The 16,454-nt window shown below is 39.2% G+C and overlaps 1 protein-coding gene across 2 annotated transcripts in view; it reads left to right on the top strand.

The window, feature by feature from the left end:
• The first annotated feature begins 350 nt into the window (after positions 1-350).
• NHLRC2 (NHL repeat containing 2) overlaps positions 351-16,454 on the top strand; it is a 33,728-nt gene continuing 17,624 nt past the window's right edge. Inside the window, exons 1-5 of one of the 2 annotated variants that reach the window (XM_081863034.1) lie at positions 351-552; positions 2,746-2,898; positions 9,929-10,384; positions 10,983-11,104; positions 12,325-12,454. In XM_081863034.1, the coding sequence (XP_081719160.1) occupies positions 387-552; positions 2,746-2,898; positions 9,929-10,384; positions 10,983-11,104; positions 12,325-12,454 (1,027 nt within the window). In that variant the 5' untranslated portion in view covers positions 351-386. Of the gene's footprint in view, positions 553-580; positions 882-2,745; positions 2,899-9,928; positions 10,385-10,982; positions 11,105-12,324; positions 12,455-16,454 lie in introns of those variants that run through there. The other variant, XM_081863035.1, reaches the window with a different exon arrangement.

Here is a 16,454-nt window from a genome sequence, read left to right as displayed (position 1 = left end):
CTCTTATTTTCTTCAACCTTTTTTTTAAAAAAATAAAAATAAAAAATTGTTCCTTTTACCAAGTGTAATCCATTTTTTTTTCTTTCTTCCGAATCGACTGACTTGGAATTATGATGATCGTGTATTTCTTGTCGAATATGAGATTTGGGATGCTTTTTTGGAAATACAAAAGGGGAAAACAAAAACCACTTAGTCCGAAAAACCGATTTATTTTTTTGTTACCACGTCCCTATTTCTCCCGCCACGGTCGGACATGTGAGGGCGATTTGCTCCACTGACCAGACAGCAGTCTCTCGAAAGTGCTGAAAGCGAAAGCGAAGAGCAGTAAACAGGCAGCGTCCTCCTCTCAGAGTTCTTTCTCTCCGGGAGGGAGTTAGAGAGGCAAGATGGCGGCCGGCGGGGGCTTGGCCGGCCTTCTGCCCGCGCAGAGCCAGCTGGACTGCGCGCTGGAGGAAGCGACGACGGCTCAGGAGAAGGAGAACCTGGTATATCAGTACCTGCGGAAGGTGGACACCTGGGAGCGGGATTTGAAAGTCCCCGAGTTCGGAGCAGGTGAGCTTTCAGGATTGGACGAGAAGGACCTCCGCCCAAAGCCCAGCGCTGAGACGCCGCCTTTCCACGCATCCTCAAGCTCTCGCAGCGCGAATTGGTGTTCCTCCTGTCGTTCCTTTCCGCTCATCGTCTCTTTCTTTCTGGGTGCTGGAAACTACATGTTGCAAACGACGCTTGCAATGGATTTTGTTTTTTAATGCAATGGGTTTTTGCAATCTTGAAACTTAAGAGAACTCTTTTGCATTCTTCTCCCCGCCGCCAACCCCCTGTATATACACCAGTTTTTCTCCTCTCTTCAGAAATGAAAGGGGACACAGGCACCTGCATTGGTAATAGCTACATAGAAAAGAGAGTTGCATGCAGAAGTGGAAAACAGTTGCAACTGCAAAATTATTCTGGGTCTCTCTTACATCTTTAAAAAATAATCCAGAATTAAACGATGGTCCTGGCCCCCGACACATTCACTTTAAACTCTTTCTTTGGTCGCAAGCAATGTTAAGCAACACATTCCAGATTAAAAATACAGTGGTACCTCGGGTTAAGTATTTAATTCGTTCCGGAGGTCTGTTCTTAACCTGAAACTGTTCTAACCTGAAGCACCACTTTAGCTAATGGGGCCTCCTGCTACCGCTGCGCTGCTGGAGCACAATTTTTGTTCTCATCCTGAAGCAAAGTCCTTAACCCAAGGTAATATTTCTGGGTTAGCGGAGTCTGTAACCTGAAGCGTATGTAACCCGAGGTACCACTGTAATAGTATCAGTATTGACAACTCCCATTTCCTCCACCCTTTCAGTGACTACATAAGGTACAAGTGGGAACTCTAATCTCTATCAGTAGCTGATGCTTAGATCCAGGTGTAGTAATTATGTTGTTGTGTTTGTTCACTATCTTGGGAAACAAGGCAGCAACTTCATTCATGTTTACTCCAAAGTTATTTGTTAACTTGTACTTACTCCGAATCATTGGATATTTGGCTGCCCAATGCCTGAGACCAGATAGCTCAGTTGGTTAGAGCATGGTGCTGATAAGGCCTGTATGGGACAGCTGCATTGCAGGGGGTTGGACTACATGATCCTCAGGGTCCCTTCCAATTCTATGATTCTATAAAAAAGCAATGACTACCTTGCTGCATGCAGAGTTCTGCCCCATGCACAGTTGAAATTCTATATGTGTCTATTCAGAAGAGGCAGTGCAATCCCAACCTTCACATCTGTGTAGGAGGGGGTTTGGACAAAGGTGGATTTAGGGGAGTGAAGCCAATTCACCCACACTGGAGACTGAGCCAAGAGGGTACGCTGCAACAATGATGGGGGGGGGGGGGAGAGATTTTGGTGTCGCAAAGGACCACTGAAATTTGAAAGCCCAAACTCAGTCACTGGTTTGGTTGAAGTGTCCCTGTACACAGTCCTGCCTGCCTCTCCTGGTGGCTTAGCACCACCAGTGAGGATCACCCCAGTGCATCCACCCACATGACAGGTGAAAGCTACCACCAGTGGAACTCACTGAAGTGGGGCTAGGCGGGCACTACAATGTGGTGGTTGGATAAGTAGCAGATGCAAGTAGTTTTCATTGTTTCAGACTTTCACACTGGTATTACATCCCACTAATTTGTTGGTTCAAACTACTTCAGATTACCTGTTATTTCAACAGAAGGTAATAATGCCAACTAACTGTGCTTAATTGTATATATATAGAGAAGTATTCCACAAGAAAGATGGGTAAAAAAAATCCAACCGGCCACTATTATTTCACCTTGCAAAGAATAGTAACTGCCAACTACTTTTCCTTATGAGTTAAAATTGCCAGTTATGAAAGTGGATGCTTAAGAATTAGCTCCACTTCAAGTTAGTGTATGGTTATATATCATATATGTCAACATCAAAATTGAATAATATTTTGTTGTCAAAAAGATTCTTTAACAAAATGAAAAATACTTTTGAACGTGTGGCTGTTTGTTTTTGAAAGTTAGCATGCCTGAATATGAAATAGGGTAGTTTTCCAGTTTTATGTTAGGTTGGTTATCTTGGGAGTCCTGAAAAAGTACAGATTTAGAAATATTAAGTAGATGTATGTATGAAAAGTTTTTTTCTTTAATTTGAATGTAGCAGTACTTATCTGCTATTTTTGAATTTGCATAGTTTCTTGCACTTTTGCTTCTTGAAAGTAATGGAGTTATTTGCCCTCTGATTTCAGATTTACAATGGCTGAATACAGAAGAATCACTGTCTCTGTACAAAGACCTTTGTGGCAAAGTGGTGGTGTTAGATTTCTTCACTTACTGTTGCATCAATTGTATTCACATACTGCCTGATCTCCATGAGTTAGAGCAGAAGTACTCTGTGAAAGGTATCAAGTCTTATTTATTTGCTGGATGACCCTGTAAATCTTTTATAGCATTTGATCTGAATAAATTCAGTAGCTCTCATAGGCATTGTCAAAAATTAATTTAAACACTTTCTTTTAATGAATGTATTTCCATGTATTCTGCTATCCTGTTCCAAGTAATGCCCTGCTGTATATTTGTCATTATAGAAGAAACATTTTTAAAATTTTGTAATGAAAAAGCTGATCTGATCACAAATACCCTGGAGTCCAGAACCTTTGGCTCTTTTCCTTCCTGTTTGAATTTTGGATGCAGTCGTATGCGTGCTTATTAGGGAATAGCAGAGCAATTAAAAACAAACAAACTTATGTCACTCTGTAGGTGCCAATCTCCTCCTACCACCTACCAAATGGGCAGGCAGTTGGCCCGCTGGTGAGGACCAGCATAAAACATTTAAATGGGGCATTCCAGAGGCAGGGTGAGCCAATCTCAGATCCACTGGATCTCAAAACAGTCTCACTTGCATCAGCATTGGGTCCAAACCAGAGCTGGCTAAGGAATCAAGCCCAATTATACTGGCTTCCTTCTGCAGTAGCTGTTGTGAATGACCAGACTGCAGATGCCATGGTTTCTCTGCTCCTCTGCAAAGCCCCACTGTCAGGGAGTGGGGGGTGGGGTTCATAGCTGTCAACTTTTCCCTTTTCTTGCAAGGAATCCTATTTGGAATAAGGGAATTTCCCTTAAAAAAAAGGAAACGTTGACAGCTATGGTGGGGTTGGATTGCAACCTAAACCCTACTGAAATCATTGGCACTCACATACATAAGACTGCACTGTAAATAATTTAAAGAGACTACAGTCATACCTCGGGATAAATACGCTTCAGGATAAGTATTTTTGGGTTGTGCTCCGCGATGACCCGGAAGTAACAGAGCGCGTTACTTCTGGGTTTTGCCACTCGTGCATGCACAGACGGTCAAAATGACGTCACGCGCGTGCCCGGAAATGGCGAAACGCGACCCGTGCAGACACACAGTTGCGTGTTACGTTTACTTCAAGATGCGAACGGGACTCCAGAACGGATCCTGTTCGCATCCCGAGGTACCACTGTACATTGTTGTACATTGTTCCTTTTTACTTTATGATCTTCCATTTAGTGATCATCAACCTATGCTTTGGCTGGTTTTACCCTAATAAGTAAGCATATTCTGGCACTGCACATAGGTGGGGAAGCATAATCCACTGCAGGGAAGTAGAACCTTTGAACTTGCTTGATGGACCCTGCTGGGCTGGGAATGATGGTGTTGGAATCTTAACAGCATCTGGGGTGCCACCTGTTCTGTAACCCTGATCTGGTTGTCAAAGGGTTTGTAACAGCACTGCTTGATTTGCAGCCAACTGGCTGAGATTGTGACTGATAGATTAGAAATCTTGATTCCGTCTACAATTTGCAATTTTGCATTCAGGTTCTCATGGTTGACATATAGAGCCTCTTAGACAATGTTCCATAGGAAGGATTCTAGGTACACACATTAATGTACGTTCTTGGGTACAGTTTACTGGAATCCCAACTGCACTTTACTGAGAATGACCTAGTTAGTGTCATCATGCCTTTCTTCATAAAACATAGTTGGTGCAGCCAGGAATAAGTGTTGTGGCCAAGCTCTCCTCCTTTGCCCCTCTCCCATTGTGTCCTGACTTCAGCATGAATATCCTGGATTGTATTAAGTGAAAGTTTCCTGTTATGTGCAAACTGAGGTATGCTAGCTTGATATATATTGCTTAACAAACCAGGAAAATGGGCTAGAATCTTCCTTCATGGTTTCATCCTAGTTGTTAAACCAGAGCTCTCCATTTTGGACATAAAGACCCAGTAGCTTGCTACATTTCTAGTCAACAAATTCTATTGTTGATTTGGAGAAGAAAACATTCTCACACTGACAGAATTATCCCCTGAGTGCTATGTTAAATGCAACCCAATATATTTAAGTGTGAAATTGTTACTGTGTAGTATATAATAGGCATGTTGCATGAACCTTAGTGTCTTACTTAAGCAAACTATAAGTACAAATTTCTAGTTTGCAAAATTAAAATTTATCAATTTTTTTTGCTGGAATACATATCTTAATTTTAGAATTCTAGCATAAGCTCTTGCTATTCTGATGTACATATTTTATATTATTGTGCTACAGATATTCTCTTGTAAGTAGCTGTTTTAAAACAAAAGTCCATTATTATATTTATGTGATAGGAGATCGTAAACCCAATGAGTTGTTATATGACATTGTCAAGGTCATCACATTTTTTAAATTAACGTGTACATCTGGAATTTTGTAGGTGTATTTTAGAACATGAATTGTTGCCAGTTAGCATGTTTATCAGATATGTTCTTGCTCTTATCATTGCTAGTGCTATTTCTGCATCCAGTGTGGCATTCACAAGGTTATTTTAAGCCCTAATGCACATTCATTTCACATCAACAGTTTAGAAATGGCCTGTTGGATTGCTGTATGAGGAAGTGCTTCTTGACAGAAATACTTTGGTAGAAGGCCAGTTTACTGCTATTGTGTAATCTTTTCAGTGCAGATTGAATCCAACTGCATCCTCACAAAGTAGAATTTTACATTTGATATATTTGGAAAGGACCCCAATAGTCATCTAGACCAACCCTCCACAATGCAGGAATCTCAACTAGAGCATATATGTTGATATAAGTGTTCTCAAATCAGAATGACTTTTTCCCTAAATTACTGAGACTGATATTTGATCTGGAATTAAATAAATGAAACGCAAGTTTGAAGTGCTAGGATCAAGCTGCTGGTGTGCATTTCTGCTTTGACTACTGTATTGTGTCACGAGAAGGTCTGTGAAAGCATTTGGCAAACACACTACTCAGAAACTACCATTGAACAAGCTCTTTGCACAATGTTTACTGCATGTTTTCTTGTATGAATATTTTCTCCATGATACAGAGTGAAGGTTGTGCTCAAACAGCAGCCTTTCTGTTAATGTTTGAAGTGGCACTACATACTGCTACAGTTCTATATCTGATCTGTAGAGATTTTGTAGTTTGGTATCCTTTCCTTTTCTGTTAAAGCCTTCGTGGACATGTTGTCTATTCCTTTTTTTAAAAAACCTGATCCTATGCATGCATACTCAGCACTAAGGACTTCAGTGTGCGTAGGACTATAGCTTTTGTATACTTTATAAGCAGCAGACAAAATAATTATTAAGATACATCTTGCTTGTGCGTGCAGACCAAGTTGTATTCATCTGCCATATCACCAGGTCTAGGTAGTAGAACAGGAAGGAATAGTAGAGATCTGGGAACTCTAGTCTGCACACTAAATCTGTATCTCATTTTCGGTTCCATTTTTTATTCCAGAGACAGAGCAATGGTATTTAGACTCTCCATTGCAGAACTTGTCCTGAAGTCATGAGCATGTCTTCAGAGCCTGACAACAAGCTGCCAGCTTTTGTAAGGATTACATCGTGCACTTATTCTTACTAAATCCCTAGCTCAGAATTTAAACATTGATTCCAAGCTTGGATGAAAGAGTACTGGACTACATCCAAGATGGAAATGTTTTGCTATCCTATTTCAGACCCTATTGAAAGCAAAAGGGGTGCAGTTGAATTCAATATCAATAAGAAATGAAAGTTCTCTGTTCCACTTGGTATGTAATTAAATGCAGTGCAGTTTGAAGAGTTGGAATTGTTTATCTTGTGTGTGGGAAGAGGCCTTGAAATTAGATAGCTATCACCTTCCACAGGGTTCTGTCTGTTAACAGAGCAGACTGCTAGAATCTTATTTATGGTAATGTTCTGTCAACACTACATAACAGAAGGGTAGGGGAAATTCTTGTGAGGTTTTCTGTTTTAAGGAGCTGGAAGGGTGATATAACTTTTTTTAAATAAATTAGCTGTAATTAGAATGTTGAAATAATTATTTTTCTTTTGGGAAGGGAAGGGCAGATTGGTTAAATCTTTGAAACATTGATATCATTTGCTTGCAGATGGAGGGCTGGGTGGAAGGGTTTTTTTCTCCTTCTTAAATTTGCACCACTATTCACTGATAAGACATTACTAGTGGTATATTAGGGACACAGGTGGCGCTGTGGGTTAAACCACAGAGCCTAGGGCTTGCCGATCAGAAGGTTGGTGGTTCAAATCCCTGCGGCGGGGTGAGCTCCCGTTGTTCGGTCCCTGCTCCTGTCAACCTAGCAGTTCGAAAGCACAAAGTGCAAGTAGATAAATAGGTACCGCTCTGGCGGGAAGGTAAACGGCGTTTCCATGCGCTGCTCTGGTTTTGCCAGAAGCAGCTTAGTCATGCTGGCCACATGACCCGGATCCGAGCTGTACGCCGGCTCCCTCGGCCAGTAAAGAGAGATGAGCGCCGCAACCCCAGAGTCATCCGCGACTGGACCTAATGGTCAGGGGTCTCTTTACCTAGTGGTATATTTGCTCATTAACGTTTAACAGTGCCAATTTTTTCATACCATTTTTCAATACTTATGAAATGAGTTCAAGGTTACTATCGTGTTTAAGCTGTTAGAGTAATTTAAGACTGATGATGCCACAGTTGATTGGACAGTATTCATTTTTAATAACAATTCAATCCTAACCATGTCTATTCACATATAAGTCCTACTACTTTCATTGGGGCATACTCCCAGATAAGTGGGATTAGTATTGCAGCCCAAATTTCTACATGTAATGAATTAGAACCTGTGTTTAATGTCAGGGCTCAGCCCAGTAGACATGTGATTTCTATAAAAATGTGCTAAAAGCCTTTCCCTCAACACTGATTAACAACAACCAAGTCCCATTCCTGGGATTAGGCATTCCCTTACACTCTGAGTCCTAGCATTCTGAAATTAATTACTGTGCAAAGCACAGCCTTGAAAATAAACCCACAAGTTACTAGTTTAGCAGAGGAGGTATTAAGAGCTTCATTCCTTCTCCAGCAGCCTAATGATTAGGAGGCTTCCTTACTCCTGCAGTCTGCTTGGTTCTGCAGGAGACAGATGGAATATTTTGTTACTGGTTTTTATTCACCCTGTAATGAGTTTATATTGGCATGTATTTTAAAAATGGGAAATTTCACAAAAGTATCAGCGTATCATAATTCCACACTGTCGGTTAAGTTCCTTATGAAAGCAGTTCATGGGGCATTGAGACATGATAAAATAACGAGCGTTAGATACTGGTGTACAGCTGACACACAAATGGTCCTTGGAAGATGTGTATTGGGTTATAGAAAATAGAATAGTTAGATTTTACTGAGTGAATACAGCGGTACCTCGGGTTAAGTACTTAATTCGTTCCAGAGATCCGTTCTTAACCTGAAACCGTTCTTAACCTGAAGCACCACTTTAGCTAATGCGGCCTCCTGCTACCGCTGCGCTGCCAGAGCAAAATTTTTGTTCTCATGCTGAAGCAAAGTTCTTAACCCAAGGTAATATTTCTGGGTTAGCGGAGTCTGTAACCTGAAGCGTATGTAACCCAAGGTACCACTGTACTTTGAACAAGTTACTATATTTAGCTGACTGACAGAGAATCAGAATTTTTTTTCATCTTTTTTCTTTCTCTTTGCTTTGGTAGTTATAAAAATTTACTTTGTATTGGATATGAACTTTTGTATATCTTTTGATAAGTGTCAATAGATATAAAAACATTATAAAAGTAGAAAGAGTAGTTTGGTTACATGAAACTTTTCTGGTGTAGTTTATTGCTTTTTTCATATTTTATCTTAAATGCTTGAGAACATAGGTTTTTATCAACATTATTTATTTAAAATATTTATACCCTGCCTTTCCTTGTATGGTCTCCAAAGCAGCTAACAGCTTTTGTTTTTGAAATCAGCATCTATATTTTAGCAAAACATAAAACCATAGCTAAAAAAACCTACTTCACTGAAATGTAGATTGAGGTTGGTGTGGAGTAGCACATTAGTTCCTGTTCCTAGAGAGATGAGTAGCTTCACGGATTACTGGTTAATTATATGCAACATTTATTCATATGTGAAACATTTAATGCAGAATGTTAATTTGGGCTTGTTTCTATGCTAGGTTTGCTTGGCAAGGTTTCAGTGATATATTTACATTTATAAATATATTTAAAAAGTAATGAAACCAGATAATGATAACTGAATTTAGAACTACAAGCTTGAGTCTCTGGAAAACTCAATTCCAGGAATGTTGGCATTGTGAGGAGGTTAGTAACATACCTGCAATCGAACTAGGAAAAACTTTACAATGTTGTTTTGATGCTTGCTCTGGTCATTGAAGGCTGAGTGTTTTCTAAGATTGGTGTGAACTGCTGACAAATTGCTGACCATCAGGCTGGATTGCAGTAGCACTAAACATTATAATAGGCCCTCTATCATTGCAGATAAATGCTTTTATGATTCCTCAATTCCTGAAAACCTATTCTTGATTCCCTTCTTTACCCCTTCTCCCATAGCTGATGGTTTCATTTATTTAATGGCCCTTTTTCTCATTCAGTTGGGATCTTTGATATGTTCTTCCTTGTGGTCATAGATGTACAAAGCAAATTCTTTCTCCTAATACTAACAGTGAAATGTTGTGCATATCTACTCTAAACTAAATTCCATAATGTTCAGTGGAACTCAGTCCTACTGTGAGGATTAAAACCTGAGCTTCTGAACTGAAAACCTATTCTTGATTCCCTTCTTTACCCCTTCTCCCATAGCTGATGGTTTCATTTATTTAATGGCCCTTTTTCTCATTCAGTTGGGATCTTTGATATGTTCTTCCTTGTGGTCATAGATGTACAAAGCAAATTCTTTCTCCTAATACTAACAGTGAAATGTTGTGCATATCTACTCTAAACTAAATTCCATAATGTTCAGTGGAACTCAGTCCTACTGTGAGGATTAAAACCTGAGCTTCTGAACTGTCCCCCTCCCCCATATGCCGAATAGCTACAAAATGCTCTAGTCTAGAGTTCCATATAACCATTTAGGGAACTTGCCTTTGATCCAGCCTTATCTGTACTTTAATATATGTGTGTGTTTTATCTGTGCTTTCAGATGGTCTCCTTGTAGTTGGTGTCCATTCAGCAAAATTTCCAAATGAAAAGGTTCTGGATAACATCAAAAGTGCTGTCCTTAGATACAACATCACTCATCCCGTGGTAAATGATGCTGATGCAACTCTTTGGCATGAGCTAGAAGTATCCTGCTGGCCAACCTTGATCATTGTTGGACCTCGTGGGAATATGCTGTTCACTCTGGTTGGTGAAGGACACAAGGACAAATTATTTCTATTTACATCCATAGCCCTAAAGTATTATAGAGAACAAGGACAAATCAATGCTAATAAAATTAGAGCACAGCTCTATAGAGACTATTTGCCACCTTCGCCTTTGCTCTTTCCCGGCAAAATTACAGTGGACAAGTCTGGGGACAGATTGGTAATAGCAGATACTGGACATCACAGGATTTTGGTTGTCAGGAAAAATGGTCAAATTCTGCACACTGTTGGAGGTGAGGAGAACTTAAATGTAGGAAAGCCTTTCATATTAGCTTTTATGCTGTCATGGCAGATCTTGAATTCTGTGCCGCTGGTACCCTTCCTAGTACTGTACTGGTAAAAGTGTTATTAAAAACTGTTTTCCGTGCAGAGTGTAGCAAGTTGTCTGCCACAAATTAATTGTTACTTGCTCTGGGCTTCTGACTAGGTACGGTAAATGCTTTTAATTCTGTTTTTATAGCTGTGTAATGCCTTGCAAAAGTTGAAACTTGAGGTTTTGCTGTAAAGAAAATCCTTGTAATTGCAGCTGGTTTGTTTTTATTGTATTTCCTACAAAATATTATTTGGAAAATGTACAAATCATATTTCAAGAGCATTTGCACAAGTACATTTTAAATATGAATATTCTTTTACAATAATATACATTTTCCTTGAAGAAGATAAATGGCATAAATAATTAAACAATGCAGGAGTCTCTAATTTTAGGTTGACTTCTAAAATTGGGTAAAGGTTTGCTCCTGAACTCTATCAGCTTTTATGCTTACATATGGTTAATCTTTTGATGCAAATTCTAATTCTGCTGGTTTCTTTTTTGTTTTGTTTTCTTTTCAGGACCAAACAGTGGAAGAAAAGATGGGACATTTTCAGAAGCATTATTCAGTTCTCCACAGGGAGTGGCTATAAATAACAATATTATTTATGTAGCAGATACAGAAAACCATCTGATTAGGAAGGTAAACTTTCCTAGATAGAAAAAAAATATAGGAGAATGGCCAAATTCTCTTATGAGTTACATTTGTAAAATGGATGTGAAAGTAACTATGCAATGTATCTGAAAGTAGAATCTTGTCTAATATTTATAAACATGTTTCCAAAGTACTTGGAACAGACTTCTTTTCCTTTTCACATATGCTTTTAAGGCAAGTTATTAGGTACAACAGTTTAGTGCTTTCCTAAAGAGAATGGAATGCAATAATGCTGTGTGCCATGATTTCTCAGTTCCATTTTTAAGTAATTGCATTTTGGCTCTACAAAACCATGTGTTTTGTCTCCCTTCCCTCTAGGAAATATCTAGGAATATAAGCAAGAGACTATCGTTACTCAGCAGAGCAATGGAATCATAGGGCTGGGATGAAACTGGTTATCTCATTTAGCTCACTTGAATGCCAGACCCCTTACATGAGACCATATGTATACATCACAAATGAATCTGCACATTATAGTTTGGCCCACATCATTTTGAATTGGAGTGTGCTATGAGCAAGAGCACATAAGATGTCCAAGTCAAAGTTTGTGGCCTAAATCTCTAATAATAATAATAATAATAATAATAATAATAATAAACTGTTACCTTTCCGCCTTGCTACTCAGGCCCCTTACAACTTAAATTATGTAAAATTGGGATTTCAGTATTTACCGTACCTTTTGATTTCTGTCCAGGTTATCATGTACTGTTTGTACATGTTTCAATCAATTATAATTTTACAGTGTGGATTAGGCCTGTGAATGTTGAATAATCTGGAGAAGTTCTTTTCAGTGACATCGTAATATTTCTCTTGCTAATAAACACCATTATTATTTTTATGGGAATACATTACTTTATCCTTTACCTTTTTCTTAAGACCAGTAACATTTCAGTAATATTTCAAAGGGAATTCGTTTAAGAATTAAAGATAGGTCCATGTGAAGAACTATAAAAGACAAATTCAGTTACTCAGCTTCCTCTACCTACCCATCATACTGTATTTCAGATCTGAAGAACATGGAAGGCAATTGATTTGATTTACTAGACTTGTACATCAATCTATTTTAAAAAAGTCTCTGGGCTTTTTATAATATTTATAATGCAATAAAATATGATAAAGGCACATTAAGACAATAGAGAGTAGCATATTTTTTCCAGACTTGATAAATAACATAAAAAGCAAATAAAATTATTCTGATTTCATTCTAGATTGACCTCCAGTTAGAGATGGTGACCACTGTTGCAGGAGTTGGATTACAAGGCACAGATAAGGAAGGAGGAGCCAAAGGGGAGGAACAGCCTATTAGTTCACCATGGGATGTAGTCTTTGGAACATCAGGTATTTTAATAAAGTTGTAACTGCACACTCTTAACACATTAATCTCACATTAATCTGTCAAAAACAAGCAGACTTCAGCAGTTCGAAAGCACCCTTAAGTGCAAGTAGATAAATAGGTACCGCTTTATAGCGGGAAGGTAAACGGCGTTTCCGTGTGCTGCGCTGGTGCAGGCTCGCCAGAGCAGCTTCGTCACGCTGGCCACGTGACCCGGAAGTGTTTTTGGACAGCGCTGGCCCCCGGCCTCTTAAGTGAGATGGGCGCGCAACCCCAGAGTCGGACACGACTGGCCCGTACGGGCAGGCGTACCTTTACCTTTACCTTTGTATGGGATAGAAAAACCGCATCATCTGCATATAATAGAATTGAGATGGGTTTTGTAGCCAATTTAGGGGCATGATACACTGGAGATGTTAGACACTGGACAATATCATTTATAAATAGGTTGAACAGTGCCAGTGCTAGAATACACCCTTGCTTGACTCCCTTTGTGGCCGGTACAGATCCTGTAAGTTGTCCATTTGTGGAGCAGCGTACTTTCAACACAGTATCTTTATAGAAGCATTTGATCAAGTACCGTAGTCTTTTGTCTATACCTCAGACATACCATGGGAGGGCTTGCTGGTCCTGATTGTGGAAATCACACAATATTGATTTCTCGCAAAGCTGCTGTTGCTGTCTAATAACAACAGGAAGTATTCCCCTGTACTGGACCACGCTCACTCTCTTGCACATGCAGTGAATGCATACAGTCTATTTTGTGAGACAAGAAATACTTCTAAAGATAAGGAGTTTTTACTTTATAACAGTGGCTATGCCCAAGATTTTCTCTTTTGCTCCATCTGTTTGAGACTACTAACCCAAGGAAATAACAAGTGAAATTCAGTTAACTATGCCAGCTGTCTATTTGGTAAGGGATTTTTCTTTTTTGTACACTAACGCCAAAAGCCCAGATAGTCAAGTATAAAAGCAAGCAAGGAGGAAAGAGAGGTCCAAATTCCTCCCAGGTGCACAGGAGGAAGAAAGCAAGTTGTGTGTGCATGAGCTTGAGGTTTGCTGTGGCTTGTTCACATCATGTTAAACTAAGTTTAGTGTGAGGTTTGAACATAGAACATTTTGTTCAAACTTTCAATTATGTCCCCTTTTTATCATGCTTTGTTAAAGTAGCATATTTTACTGCTTTAGAGTTCTTGAACAGAATTTTATATACATAGTTTTGGAGTCTTAGCACTTTATTAATGGTCATGTACATTTCAGCTTTCTGTACCATCCTTTTCTATTTTTATTCAGTGCCACTGAAAGCAAGCAGTGCTAAATGCACTTTTGACTGAAGTGTGAAATTTTCTTGATAGCTCTGTGCCTTTCAGAAAGAAGGCAGCTATGACCCAGGCATTGTGATCTGCATGTATAACATAGATTCCAAAATATATGCATTTTGGTACACAGTTACATCTATTTATAAAAGCATCAGCCAGCACACATAATCTTAAGTAAACTATATTGAAACTTGCAGGGTAACAGAGAATATAGTCCTAATGAACTATATAAGTGAATATTTTATAAAATGTATGCACTGCATGATTGTGTAAAAAAACAACACCTCAAAGTGGTTTACAAGAAGATAAAACAATAAAATCAATTTTAAAAATTACAACTGTACTTCAAACCATACAAAAGTTAAAATACTAAAACATGTTAAAATTACCTCAACTTCCTAAGTATCTGGAAAGGCTTGTCTGAACAAAACATGTTTTTAACATGCACCAAAAAGTGTACAGTGAAAGCTCCTGCTTGATGTCAATAGGTAGGGAATTCAAAAATGTAGGTGCTGTCATACTAAATGACCAAGTTCTTGCAGATGTGGAATGGGTATGGTGTGGCACCTGTAGTAGAACAAATTATGTCGATCGAAAGGGTAGAATTGGCACATGTGGGGTAAGGTGATCTCATAGGCAAATTGGTTCCAAGTTGTTAATGGCTTTGTTAAGTGGCATTGATAATTTATGTATTAGAAGTGTATGTGGCAGGAGAGACGTGACAGATTGAGCTGAAATTGAGAGATAGTGAGCCTGTTGCACACTCTATGCAAAGAGCTGTATTAGACCAGGGATTGTCAAGCATACCTGACCTCTCTTTAACTGCACGAAAGAGTTCTGCTTAAACGAGCAATGATGTCAGCAACGGAGTTCAAATTGTAAACATCGAAGGAACGATAATAAACAGTAGTGACACTCGAATTGAATTTTTAAAACCTTAAAAGTCGAAACCTGGTCATAAATATAAGCACCAATTCTGTGAATTGGCTATATTTCCACTGTTATTTGTAGTTCAATACTACTTATAATGTCATATTTTTTATAAATTGTTTTCTGGTCATTTACCATATTAAAGATATTTGATTTGATTTGATTTGTTTGAGTTCTGCTTAAATTGTGGTGGTGGTAACCTGTACTTCATTTGATCTCTTTTCCCTATACAGTGGTGCCCTGCAAGACGAACGCCTCGCAAGACGGAAAACCCGCTAGACGAAAGGGTTTTCCGTTTTGGAGGCGCTTCGCTAAATGAATTTCTCTATGGGGTTGCTTCGCAAGACGAAAAAAATCTTGCGAGTTCCCGCGGGTTTTTTTCCGCTCCCCCCCCCTTCCTAAGCCGCTAAGCCGCTTATCAGCTGTTCCGCTGATAAGCCGCCTCTCAGCTGATCGCTAAAAGCCGCTAGACCGCTAATAGCGCTAATCCGCTAATCCGTCAATGGGCTTGCTTCACAAGACGAAAAAACCGCTAGACGAAGAGAATCGCGGAACGGATTAATTTCGTCTTGCGAGGCACCACTGTACTGTATACAGTTTGCTATTTTGGAAAGACTTTTTATCATTATGATTTTTCTTCCTGTTGTGCATATCTGAGAGTTGCATTTTGCCTCCTTGAGTTCCTTTACCCAGCTGTAATATAGAACTGTGATGTCCTTGAACTGTGATAGCGTCTCTTGCTTGCTTCAATGGAGATGTGTGGTGGTGGCAGGGGGAATACTGATCTTTTGTGTAGCTGGACTGTAACCTAGTGTACAAGGTTAAGAGTCACAAAAACCTATTTTTGCGTCTTGCACCTCCTATCACTTATGCAGAAGGTTACCCACAAGAGAATGTGAGCCTCAGGTGGGAAAAGGCTCCCCATCCCTGTCATAGGTAGAAGTATGATTTAAATTCATCACAGATATTTGTGTTGGTTTTGTTTGTCTTCATATTGTCAGAAAAGTTAAGAAAGGGCTGGTTCATTGCAATATCATAATTTGTATGCGCTCTGCTTGCAAGTAAATAACTGAACTTTGCTGTAAGATAATTTTCACCCTGCACTTGTATCCTGCAGACGGAAATGTGAATATTTTAAAAGACAATTATTAATAAAAAATATTTTATTTAGAAACATACAGTTGCTACATAGCCAAACCTGGTTTCAGTTCCCTACCTGTCTCATCATTAAGTAGTACTTCAGGGACGTGGGAGAAAATTGAGGCTGATCCTTTGAACCAGGCAGCATTTTAATGGTGATACTTCAGGCTCATTTCACTTGTAAAAGGGCAATTGAACCCATGCCTGCAATAGTTATAAAACTTTTCTGTGTGCCACTACAATTAACTGTACAACAAATCTATGTAAAGTTCAGCAGACTTTAATTGTTTCTACATTGCCAAGGTCAACAATGAGTAAATCACTTGACAGTGCCATGCATCATCATACTTCAGGTTTAAGGAGAGTAATTTATTGCAGCGTTACTGTATTGTGCTATGGTGCAATTGTGTGCCATATCGGTATGTAAATGAGCATTACAGTGGTACCTCAGGTTACATACGCTTCAGGTTACAGACTCCACTAACCCAGAAATAGTACCTCGGGTTAAGAACTTTGCTTCAGGGTGAGAACAGAAATTGTGCTCCGGTGGTGCGGCAGCAGCAGGAGGCCCCATTAGCTAAAGTGGTGCTTCAGGTTAAGAACAGTTTCAGGTTAA

This window comes from Podarcis erhardii (genome assembly GCF_964252035.2).
Source record: "Podarcis erhardii genome assembly, chromosome: 5".
Classification (NCBI taxonomy): Eukaryota; Metazoa; Chordata; class Lepidosauria; order Squamata; family Lacertidae; genus Podarcis; species Podarcis erhardii.
Note: the sequence above shows the minus strand (reverse complement) of the source record. Positions and strands in the feature narration are given on the sequence as shown.